Source organism: Sorghum bicolor, chromosome 2 (assembly GCF_000003195.3).
Source record: "Sorghum bicolor cultivar BTx623 chromosome 2, Sorghum_bicolor_NCBIv3, whole genome shotgun sequence".
Classification (NCBI taxonomy): domain Eukaryota; kingdom Viridiplantae; phylum Streptophyta; class Magnoliopsida; order Poales; family Poaceae; genus Sorghum; species Sorghum bicolor.
In genome coordinates, this window is record NC_012871.2 from 54044327 (window position 1) to 54057035 (window position 12709).

A 12709-nucleotide genomic window follows, 5' to 3' on the forward strand; every position below is an offset into this window, starting at 1 on the left:
CAAGCACCATTTTCCTCATCACACATCAGGCATTCAGTAAATGCGTGTAGGATACAACTGCTGAGCGCACCACCGGAGATGAATTCAGCCATGGAAGCTGCTGTTATGGATATCCCTCCAATAGATATGATCACATGTCTGTCATTTACAATACGAGGAGTATTAGATGCACACAAGAAATAAGTCTTCCTGCTTGTATTAGATATAGTAATTGCACAAAACAAATTCAAGGAGTATTAGAAGCTAATACTTACTCCTTGTACTTCTCTGAGCAAACGAGATCATACATCTTTGAGCTTATGTTTCCAGGCGCCTTTGTGTATCTAGCCACTTCTCGAGTTGGTCTCTGTCATCCTCTTGCCCTTTTTGCAAGCGATTTTTCAAAGTCACTTACTTCATTCTTCCGCTTGTGCGAAGTATCTTCTGCCGTAGAGAAGGATTCAGAAGTGGATTCTTGTTGTTCAGGGACAGTTGACACAGCTCCCCCTTGTGCATCCAGGGCAGACCCGACAGTTGGCATAGCTTCTCCTTGTACACTTTCCAGGGCAGACCCGATGTCATCCTCCTCAGCGTTGCCGCCTTCCTTGGGCTCCTTAGCATGTTCCTCAATGATGGCATCCCCCTCCCCAGTCCCCCCTTAACTCTTTCTGCCATCAACTCCTGCTCCCTCTTTACTGAAATAGAGAGCAGTGTAAAAAGGTACATTATTAAAGCACAGCAACATAATAAATAGGGACATACTTTGTTTACTGTTCGTCAGTAATAACTGGTTAGAAACTAGGATCATGAATTCTTGGCTAAATAAGAGAAATGAAATGGCATCGTTCTAAGCTAAGTATGACCTGAAAAAATAGTGCCACCATGGTAAAAAGACACACTGTTAGAAAACACCATTGGGGTATGTACCTCTTTTCACCCTCATTGCATTCCATCATATCCTTGTTGCTGGTCTCCAACAGCTCAGTTTTATCCTCGTTGCTATTCTCCTGAAAAGGGTCCTTCGCCTGGGTCTCCACAACGTCATCCTGGCTACTGGCAGTAGAAAGATAAACTACTTAGGATCATGAATTCTTGTCTAAAAAGACACACTGTTAGAAAACACCATTGGGGTGTAAAGGCAATACTGTCTGTACCTCTTTTCAACTTCATTGTGTTCCATCACATCCTTGTTGCTAGTCTCCAACAGCTTAGGAGGTTCACCGCACTCTGGAATCTCATCCTCTTTCACGGCATCAAATCCTGCTCCCTCCTTTTTACGGAAATAGAGTGACAGCAGTGTAAAAGTACATTATTAAGCACAGCAACATAATAAACAGGAACATACTTTGTTTACTGTTCGTTAGTAATAACTGGTTAGAAACTAGGATCATGAATTCTTGGCTAAATAAGAGAAATGAAATGGCATCGTTCTAAGCTAAGTAAGACCTGGAAAAATAGTGCCACCACGGTAAAAAGACACACTGTTAGAAAACACCATTGGGGTCTGTACCTCTTTTCACCCTCATTGCATTCCATCGTATCCTTGTTGCTGGTCTCCAATAGCTCAGTTTTATCCTCGTTGCTAGTCTCCTGAAAAGGGTCCTTCGCCTGGGTCTCCACAACGTCATCCTGGCTACTGGCAGCAGAAAGATAAACTACTTAGGATCATGAATTCTTGGCTAAAAAGACACACTGTTAGAAAACACCATTGGGGTGTAAAGGCAATACTGTCTGTACCTCTTTTCAACTTCATTGTGTTCCATCATATCCTTGTTGCTGGTCTCCAACAGCTTAGGAGGTTCACCGCACTCTGGAATCACATCCTCTTTCACGGCATCCTCGTTGCAGTAGCATGTGTTTTCCCAGTCTGTTAACTGAAAAGGGAAATAGATATCTTATGCTATGCTATGCTATGCTATGTTATGTTATGAGAATGGGAGACAAATTTGCGGTACTTACTTCAATGGTTTTTAAAAACTCTTCGTCTTTAGAATTCTGTGTCAGAGTGTCGATCAGATCGCAACTGTATTTGCAGATTCTTGGGATGAGCAGCTTGCTACATGTCGAGTGTCCTGCCGAGCCAGCAGGACACTTGACACTGTCTAACCAAACAATCTGTGGAACATGAACAAAATTCAGAAAATAGTAGGAAACGAACACATTTCAGAATAGAGGACATCATGACAAATAGATAAGTTGTCTATAAACAACATTATAAATAGGAACATACATTGTCTATAAACAGTGGTTACTCCAAACAGGAACATACGAGTAAAAGCAATACATGAGGGTGTACCATTGGGAGTAGTAAGCAGCCATTCGCATAATCCGATTCTTCACGTTGCCAGGCCAAAATACCCTTCCGCAAACGATTGAAGATTAAACCAGACCAGTCAATGGTCTTCAGATGCTCAAGGTCATGAACTGATTTTATCACCTCTGCGGATGCATGGTTGCTGGTGCTTGGTATCAGCAGCTTGCTGAACAGCACTATTAAAAAAAGCTTGGCAGCCATGGTGGCATCAACTTTGCCACCGAACTATGGATCATCTGCATGCCTAAGCACAGCTTGAATAACAGACGGTACGAACAATTTTCTTTTATAACTCACTTTATTACTGTCAGCACGAACCCTTTTAAGAGGTCGTACTTTCACCTCCTCCGGCACCTCCTTAGGCACCTCCTCCAGCTCCTCGTCGTCCCCCTCCTCCGGCACCTCCTCAGGCACCTCCTCCAGCTCCTCGTCGTCCCCCTCCTCCGGCACCTCCTCAGGCACCTCCTCCAGCTCCTCGTCGTCCCCCTCCTCCGGCACCTCCTCAGGCACCTCCTCCTGCTCCTCCTCATCCCAGTCAACCTCCTCCTCCTTTAAATCCCAGTTATTGTCAACAGCAATCTTCAAAAGATCAAACATTTCATTGAATGCCTCACGTAGTTTGGTGTGCTTGCTGCCACCCGCCGAGGTCTTGCTGACACCCTGCGTGGGCTTGCTGCCACCCCGCGGGGGCTTGCTGACACCCCGCGTGGCCTTGCTGCTCCCTTCTTCATGCGTGGGCTTGCTGCCACGCCCGCCACGCCCACGCCCACGCCCACGCCCACGCCCGCCACGCCCGCCGCGCGTGGACTTGGTGACACCGCTGGGCATGAGATCCAAAATGGTGCCATTTGGGTTACCAACACACAAAATATGCCGTACACCAGATTTTGTGAGTTCCAATGTCTTATTATCCATGGCCCATTTAATCAAATTTTCGTCCTCGGCTTGCGCAGTTTTCACTAGCATAATCTGTAAACTTCTGCTCATAAGTTTGTCAGGCAAATGGCGCAGCATATGGCCGAAAAAGTGATCTTTTAACAGTGAGTTTGCAGCATTTGGCAGCAGCGCAGCTGTTTTGGAAACGGAAACTGAACAACATCGTGTTTTCACTTCACGAGGGCCTGTCATTAGTGCAAAACAAATAAATTAGTGACACTAGTGTAAGAAGGTACATTGTCAAAACACAGTAAATCTGCAACATAGTATGAAAGAATAGAGGACATCAATACCAGACAAAGAAGAAAGTGTGTGTTAATTCTATATTATATGGAAAATATACATGAGATTTTGAAATGCAGATCAATACAAGCATATATATATACCTTTTTTGGGTTTTTTGGCTCCTTTGGTGCCTTCTTTGCTGCCTGAATCATTGTGTGCAAAACAAATAAATTAGTGACACTAATCTGCAACATAGTATGAAAGAATAGAGGACATCAATAATAGACAAAGAAAGTGTACCTTTTTTGGTGCCTAGATCATTTTGCGTGTTAGGGGGTCTCCCTTTTTGGGCTGCACCTGTCACCAGTGCAAAACAAATAAAATAGCAACACCAAAATGTAGCTTTTTGAAGATATGTTTCACTAGACAAACGAATGTTCCTTTTAGTTACATGTTGATTTTCAATATATGTTGCTTTTAGTTACATGTTGCGGTATACACAAATATGTTGCTTTTAAACGATCAACCGAGATTTAAAGTATACCTTCTTCAGTCTCTTTTGCCATGAACCCTTCTTCGGTCTCTTGTGCCATGATCCCAGAGAGCACCTGCAGCTTTTGCTCTGAGGATCTTCAAGACCACGACCTGCAAACCAGATGGTCAAGTTCCAATCTGCTGGCTCGAGGAACTATAGGGTTAATGACGTTTAGGGTTTAGGTTTTAGGGTTTAGGGGTTTGGTGAAGGGGTGCCAGCGCGGCAGCAGCAGAACCAGCGATGTTCGGCGAGCAGAAGTAGAAGGGGAAGGACCAGCGCGGCAGTAGCAGAACCAGCTATGTCCGGCGTCGAGCAGCAGCAGGTCCGGCGAGATAGAAAACATACCTTTGATTGCTCGAACTCGGGAAGCGCGGCGAGGCTCGAAGTCGGGAAGCGCGGCGAGGGGAAGGGGAAGGCCGCGGTTAGGAAGCGCGGCGAGCTGAAGGGGAAGGGGAAGGGTAGGGGAAGGCCCCGGTGTAGATTTAACACGCGGTGTTGAGGAATGCCCCTGTGTTGAGTTTGTACGCGGTGTTGAGGAAGGGGAAGAATCCGAAACGCGGCCCATTTTGCATCGGGACGCTGCAGGGTATTAATTGTAGACCACTGACTGTTGACAAAGCTCGGGAACACGGAACGCCGCGCTGTAGATTTCTCACTGTACCACTGACTGTTAACTCTAATAACGATGTGTTGATCTGTTCAGAAAATGTAACATTAGTGCTACGTTGATCTATGTAAAAAATGAAGCTTTTTGGTTTGTTTAACTAACTTTGCATGTTCCGGCGTGTGCCGATTGCCTAAGACTTACTACTTGTACTACTCTAGGTAGGCCATATACTAACAAAAATAAACACACTCTCAAGATCATGTATGCTTCAAGTGCACGACACTGGAGTATGTCGCCGCCACGATAGGAGAACAACAAGAGGCAGGTGAGCGTCAAGGAGGAGCCGGATCCCTTGATCACGCTACCATAGACCATCTATGCAGCACAACATGCAATTGGAGCACCATAGACCATCTATGGAGCACATTAGGCAAATGGAGCACCATAGAGCCCCTATGGAACACAACACGCAAATGGAGCATCATAGACCATGCATCTATATGGAGCACAACAAGCAAATGGAGCACCATAGACCATCTATGGAGCACATCTAGCAATTGGAGCACGATATATAGAGCACCTATGGAGCACATCTGAGCCTCCACGGAGCAAATGGAGCACCATAGACATAGATAATCTATGGAGCACATCTGACAATTAGAGCACGATAGAGCACCTATGGAGCACATCTGGAAAATGGAGCACCATAGAGCCCCTACCGAGCACACTAGGCAAATGGAGCACCATAGACCATCTATGGAGCACATGTGGCTACTGGAGCACCATGGAGCCCCTATGGAGCACTTGTTTTCTTTTATGTGTTATATTTTCTACTCGTTTCCTTAACCATACTTAACCAGACCGTATGTCCTTAACCAGACTTAACGAGACTGTATGTTCTTAACCAGACTGTATGCCCTTACTGTATGTTCTTAACCAGCCAATAAAAGTGCGTGGAGTGACTCCTGCACTACCAGTTCTAGCCCTCCGAATCCTGACCTCCCCCAAGTATCAGCCAACCCTCCGAACCCTCCACAGGGTGTGCCGAGGGAGCTGTCCATGGCCGGCCCATTGGAGATCGGCCCATACGCGCCACCTTCTCGCCACGGTTAAGGACATACGCGCGTCATTATGGGAACAAGTACACCATAACAACGTACCTATGTGCAGACTATATATGCGTGCAGGTGCAGTGCACACACACGTATATATCCACGTACACGTACACACGAGACCGTGCCCATGCACACACATTCACGTTATTCACGTACACGTACACGTACAAACACAACACGAGCGATTCACATGTATACACGCTAAGCACACATGCACAAAAATATATCAAACTCTAAAGATTACAAAATAAAAAGATTTACCACAGCAACAGCAAATTTGCGAGTACCACAGCAAATTTGCGAGTACCACAACAAATCAATTAAAGCCCATCGAATTAATCTTCTCTTCCTCTGAATCAAAGCTCTTGTGTTCTCATCTTCTAATTGAATATCGCCAGTCGAATGCGTCTCCTCCTCGGCTCCTGTGGCACCACCACTCACGATCCTTAAAACCCGTGGGCGATACCCCTTCACCTCCTCCCCCGTGCAGTATAGTATATTCCAGAATACTGTGTTTGCTAAGGAATCGGTGTATCTCAGAAATTGGGGGTGTGAACCCAGATAGCTGGTGTTGTTTCCTAGAATGGCAGAGCTCGTGGGCGGAGAGGCAGCTTGGCGACGGCGGTTTAGCGGGGCTAGGGATTTGGAGAAATGTGGGGAATAGATGAGTGGCCGAGGGGGTGACGAGGGAGTGGGGTTAATGGGTACAGTAGCGGTGTTTGTGGCGCCTATTTTTTTCGGGATGAGGCAGGGAAAATTTTGGCGCCCTAATCTAATGTCTTTCGGGTAGCCTTGAAAGTATAAGTAATACAGCGCACAATAACTAACAAAATCACTTTACTAGTTCATTGGTAAGACACTATGTGGCACTCCATAAGTTCCCAGGTCGAACCCATTGGAGACAAATTTTTTTTTTCTCTTTTGCAACATTTTTTTTCTATTTCTCGAAGCTAATTTTTTCATGATAATTAATTAATTAGTACTAGCTACATAAATCTTCAAATATTCATGGACACTATTTTGGTGTATGATCATGACATAAAATTTTCAGAGAATTTTGACAAGGTTGTACTACACATCTTGTACAACCATGAACATCTCTCACGAAGTGACAAGGCTATATCTGAGACACATGTATCTCATAGCGAGGATGTGCATGAGCACGCAATGATAATTAGTTGATTCTTTTTTGTCAATATTATACACCAAAGTGAGGCGTCCATGCAAGTTTGTAGAATTTTTTAGCTGGACTAGGGTATTTTAACATTTATCTTGCACAAATCTAACAAAAAATTATACAAATAGGCAAAGATGGACAGAAAATTGCATAGATGTACACAACATCATAGTTCGCTCTATAAACATCCCATAAAAGTTTCAGAGGATTTTGACAAAGTTGTACTATACATCTTGTACAACCATGAACATCTCTCACAAAGTGACAAGGGTATATATGAGACATATGTATCTCCTAGTGAGGATGTGCATGACAAATAAGTAAAAATGTATTAAGATGTTTGAAAATGAATGATGTTACTAAGTAATAACATACTAACTAAAAATCTAATTAAAAATGATGTTAGAGAAATTTAAAATTAAAATATAAAAATTGTTGGAAAACCAAAAAAAGCTGCCTTGCTACAGGTTCGAACCCAGGAGCTGGAGGCCGAAGTCGAACAGCCTTACCTTTGCGCTAATCATGTATTTTCTCTAAAAGTGGAGCGTATTTGTACTTGAAGGAGATGCCGGCGCGGGCTTTGAGGAAGAAGGCCGCGCCGACCTTGGCGGAGAATGTCGAGCCTGCTGCGCGGAAGAAGACCGGGCCAGCGTCGAAGAAGAAGGCCGGGCTGGCTTTGAGGAAAAATGGTGCGCCGGCCACAAAGGAGAAGGCGGCGCCGGCATTGAAGCAGAAGGTGTGCCGCAACTGCGCTGCAGGGAAGCACTTGTGTCTCAAATGGCTCAACGGCAACCGCGCGTGCTTGAAGGAGCTCTGCCCTTGTGTCGTTGATGGCTGTGAAGGCGCTCAGGTAAAGTCGCATTCAGTGCCTAATTAGTAGTGCCTAATTTAGAAATTTGTAGTGCCTAATTTGTAGTGCCTAACTAGGTTCATGAAATTAAAGTTAACTGATCAAAATGGATGTTGTTTTGTGGCTGTGATGAATGGTAGGAGTTGATTTGGATGTCTAAATTCGAAGTTTTTGTTTAATTCACTAAAATGTTGTCATTGCTCACCAATCCAATATTATTGTTGTTGTTGTGATTGTTTCTGTAGTTGGAAGAAGAACACGTGATACGTCGAGAAACCTTGGCTGAGTCCCTGGCTAATGTAGTCAGTAAACCAATCTTGAAGGAGTTGAAGGCCCTCAAAGCAGAGATCGCCAAACTCAAAGAACAGATGGCCAACCTCCAGCAGTGATGCGGTGACAGACTAATGCTGATGAAGACTTTTGCTGATCTACAGATGGCCACCTTATATATGTTAGTAGGTGTAGCTATATATGTTAGTTACGCTATGTAGCCAGGTTGAACTAGGTGTGACAAACTTGTACCTGCAATGCTCTTATGCTTGCTTAACTATGTATGAACAGATGACCATGGTCTTTTGCTTAACTGGACCATGTTATGGTTAAATGGCTATCATATTTTGTGATCAATGGAATTGAGTTCCCAGGCATCTTATCTGAATGTGTCTGATTTTGACTCAGAATGTGAATGCGTGTTTTAGTTATAGGAAGCAGTAAATATAGAGATTATGGATTACCTAGATTGATTGGTCATCCAATACTCTATGCTTCTCAAGCTGTGTGGTGAACTCACAGGCAAAGGTAACAACTTGCTGGACCTGACCTGCCAGACGGTTCATGAAATGCTCAAGGGCCTTCGAGTGATGGTCTAAATGGTTGTATTCTTTTTGGATGTGGTTTGGAGAGGTCAAACTGAGTGGTTTGTCTGGAGTTACTATTAGTTAATATATCAAGTACTATATATATCAGCAATCAAAAGGATCTTATGAATGTTGTTTTGTCTCCATTGCTGGTATCATGATGAGTTGCTCTTGTGCTATATACTTGTTACCAGAATAAAAACAAAAAAAGTGCTTCGGTGATACTTGTTACCAGATTGATTGGTCATCCAATACTTGTTACCATAATAAGTTTGGCATGTCTTAATGCCATCATAGTCACTAGAATAAAAACAAATGTTGAGAGACTCAAAAATGTTGAATATTGATAGGCATGTTAAGCATAGTATAACACAAACATTCAAGAGGAGTTATCCTTGTAAACAAATCAGCACAAGTAACCGACTGGATGAGGTGTTGTTTGTTGTTATATGAAGTGTTGCAAGGATCATTCAAAGCACAAAGACTGTCATCAAAAATAAATTCAGCACTTGTATCAACATGAGTTCCGGTCAAATCAGCACAAATGTTTTGGTTATGTTTTATTGCTGAAACAGTGATATCACAAGTACTCAGTATGTGTTGAACATACAGATTTGATTTATTTTTCATGTATTTTAAATCCAATGATTCTACATGTACCAAGGTTTGAATCTCTGAATTTTTAACTTCATTGTTGATCTTAGATGGTTTTGATGAATTAACGAAAGGGTTGAGAAATGTGCAGCCATCTCTAAGATGTATGAGCATTGAAACATAATGCATCGTATCACACATATGAATGCAAATCATCATGTATATGAACCACATCAAACCATAGAAAAGATCATGTACGATTGAACTTTGGTTATCAACTTGCAAAACTTCAGCACACGTGTGAACATGTGAAATAATCAAATCAGTGCAAATATTTCGTGTATGGTTAATCCCATTTGAACCATGTGTATTATCATAATTATGTGCCATTTTATTTTGCAAACTCAAATCTGATTTATTTTCAATAACTTTTAGACTTTTTGGTGGTGCAAGTACCAATGATTGCTCCTCTGAAATCATACCGTTATCCATTTCATGGTTCAGGTTTTGGGCAACGCAGAATGGGTTTAGTTGAATGGCTACCTTCTCATTTCTCTCAACAAGTATGGTGTTGTCTTGAGCATCCATCTCTTCCCTATTCTCATCACCAACCTGCACATTTGGAAAGACAAAACTAGAAGTAGTGATGAGAGTGTTAGTTTCAAAGATATCCTCACTTGGCCTGCATTCTAAATATCTACCGACATTATATAATCATAACTAAAAAGAAAACTAATGATGATACTCAATTTATTAGATAATTTAAGAACCATGCAGTCATCTTCTTATTTCCAAACAAAAAATTGGAGAACATGTAAATAGATGGAAATTAATTGAAAAAAGTTTTTTTTACCCGAATAATTGAAAAAAGTAGCTCTAGAATTTATATGTAGACAATTAGACATTAATCAGTTTTGATTTGGGACCATATATATGTCCTAGGTCCGTTTCACGTACCGTTTATAGCCGCACATTTGGGAATGTGACTTCCTTGGAACAGCTGACGAGCTGTAGATAGAGGGAGAGGTAAACACCATGGAACTCTCTTCGTCTCCATGTGGGTAGCAGCGTACTCTCCATAATTGAAGCTTAATGTGAATCAAAACGACCTAGTAAATTTGGATCTCAGTGCAATGGATAGACCTTAGTACTGTGCAAATCCACTGTCCAATTTCACTTATAAGGAGATGATAGGACAAAAACGAACCCATCACCCTTAGATTGGTCCAGTTTTTAAGGGAAAAAACGAACCCACCCTTACAATTTTATTTATTCACCCCGATAGCAAGGCCTTACAGTAGATAATATTGAATGAGGATGGTAACCAAAATGTGGCATGCTAGGTAACCACTCTTAGTTTAGCATGCAAAGTAATACAAGGGATAACATGTTCTAAAGGGCCCCCCAATTTTGAGTCTTGTCTATCTTCCACTTTAGCACTAGCTGAAATGCAGTGACACATCCAAAAAAAATTGTCAGGTTTTTGCATAGAAATATATCATAGTGGATATCTGATAAGTTTTACTTCTCAACCACAGCTCGCAGGTCATCACAAACGACACATTGACAGTTCACAAATGACACATTGATAACTCATACTACTTAGCCTTGCGCAAATGCAATGCAACATCCAAGTGCAGGTGCACAATGCACACTAGTCATCACATATAGATTACGCGAACATTGCAAAATACATCATAGAACATTACACATATACCACGTGAACATAAAAAAACACATATATAACACATGAACATAAAAAAAACACATATAAACTATATAAAATATTAAAAATCCAACATAGAACATAAAAAAAAAGAAAAAAGAAAAGAAATAAAAGAAAAGAAAAAATATAACAATGAAAATAATTGTAAACAAATAAAAAAGAAGTAGAAAAATATAAAAGGTATAGAATATGAAAAAAGAAAAAGAAAAAAGAAAAGAAAAAATACCAAGAAAAGAATATAAAAAAATATCAAGAAAAGAAAAGAAAAGAAAACTAAACAAAAGCGATCAGGAGGGGAAAGAAAAGGAAAACAAAAAGAAACAAAATAAGTAGAAAAGAATAAAATAAAATAAAAAGGAAACATACGTACTTACCTGAGAAATCCGTCGTGCGTGCTCGTGGCCGTAGTGGCTTGCGTCATCGGAAAGGAAAGCATCGAGGGAGCAGAAATATTGCGCGGGAAAAGCACGAGCGGGAATCATCGGCGGAAAAACGGACCAACACTGTGCCAGCCAAAACGGACAAGGACTGTGCCAGCCAGAATGGACTATAGGTGTTGCCTTTAGAAATCTGTTGAGTTACTCATAAGTATGAAACGGTAATCTAGAAGTCTGTTGACTTACTCATAAGTACGTTGATTGTAAATCTATGTTGACATTACTACACATGTGTTGATCTGTATGAAAATATAGCGTTTTTGAGAGATGTTGCTGAGCCAAAACGGAGCTAGAACGGACTATCGGTGTTGCCTTTATAAATCTGTTGACTTATTCATAGGTACGTTGATTGTACCTCTATGTTGACCTTACTACATATGTGTTGATCTGTATAAAAATGTAGCGTTTTTAAGAGATGTTGCTGAGTGAAAACGGACCAACACTGTGCCAGCCAAAACGGACAAGCACTATGCTAGCCAGAATGGACTATCGGTGTTGCCTTTAGAAATCTGTTGAGTTACTCATAAGTACGTTGAATGTAACTCTGTGTTGACCTTACTACACATGTGTTGATCTGTATGAAAATGTAGCGTTTTTAAGAGATGTTGCTGAGCCAAAACAGACCACTGTCCCCATGTACTTCAACGACTTGCAGCGCCAGGCCAGAATTGATGCTGGTAAAATTGCTGGACTGGATGTCTTGCGCATCATCAACGAGCCCACCGCTGCAGCCCTGGACTATGGCCTTGACAAGATGCCCACCAATGATGGAGGGAGGAGGACGGTTCTCGTCTTTGATCTTAGCGGTGGCACCATGGATGTCTCTATCCTCAACATTGATCCTGGTATCGGCAAAGGTAAGGGTCGCTTCGAGGTGAAGACTGTCGCTGGTGACACACACCTTGGTGGAGCAGATTTTGACAATGAGACGGTGAAGTACCGTCTGAAGGAGTTCATAAGGAAACACGATAGGAAGATTGACATCACAAAGTTCCAAGATAAAGATAATAACCGGAAGGCTCTCCGTCGATTGAGGACAGCCTGTGAGAAGGCAAAGAGAACCCTTTCATATAGGTTGTGATAACCAATGACACTATGAAAGATGAAATCGCAACCAAACTTTTACTAAAAGAACAGGATGTGATGTTACACTTCAGCTTGCAATCTTGCAAGTCTACTATTCTTTCTGTCTATAGCTAAGTGTTCATTCAAATTGTGTGGTGTGTAAGATTGCTTGAGTTTTACCATAAAGGGCTGTTTGGAAAATACAGTATTTATGGAGCCTGTAATTTCCCTTGATTTGAACCATCAATTCTTATTGCAGAGTATGGACTATGGAGGAGTGGAGGACTGGAAG

At 41.9% G+C, this 12709-nt stretch overlaps 1 protein-coding gene across 1 annotated transcript; it reads left to right on the forward strand.

Annotated features, from left to right (window-relative positions):
* On the forward strand, positions 11834-12433 carry LOC8067279 (heat shock 70 kDa protein). Its single transcript, XM_002460005.2, has 2 exons — positions 11834-11844; positions 11953-12433. The coding sequence occupies exons 1-2, from the start codon at positions 11834-11836 to the stop codon at positions 12431-12433; spliced, it is 492 nt and encodes a 163-aa protein (XP_002460050.2).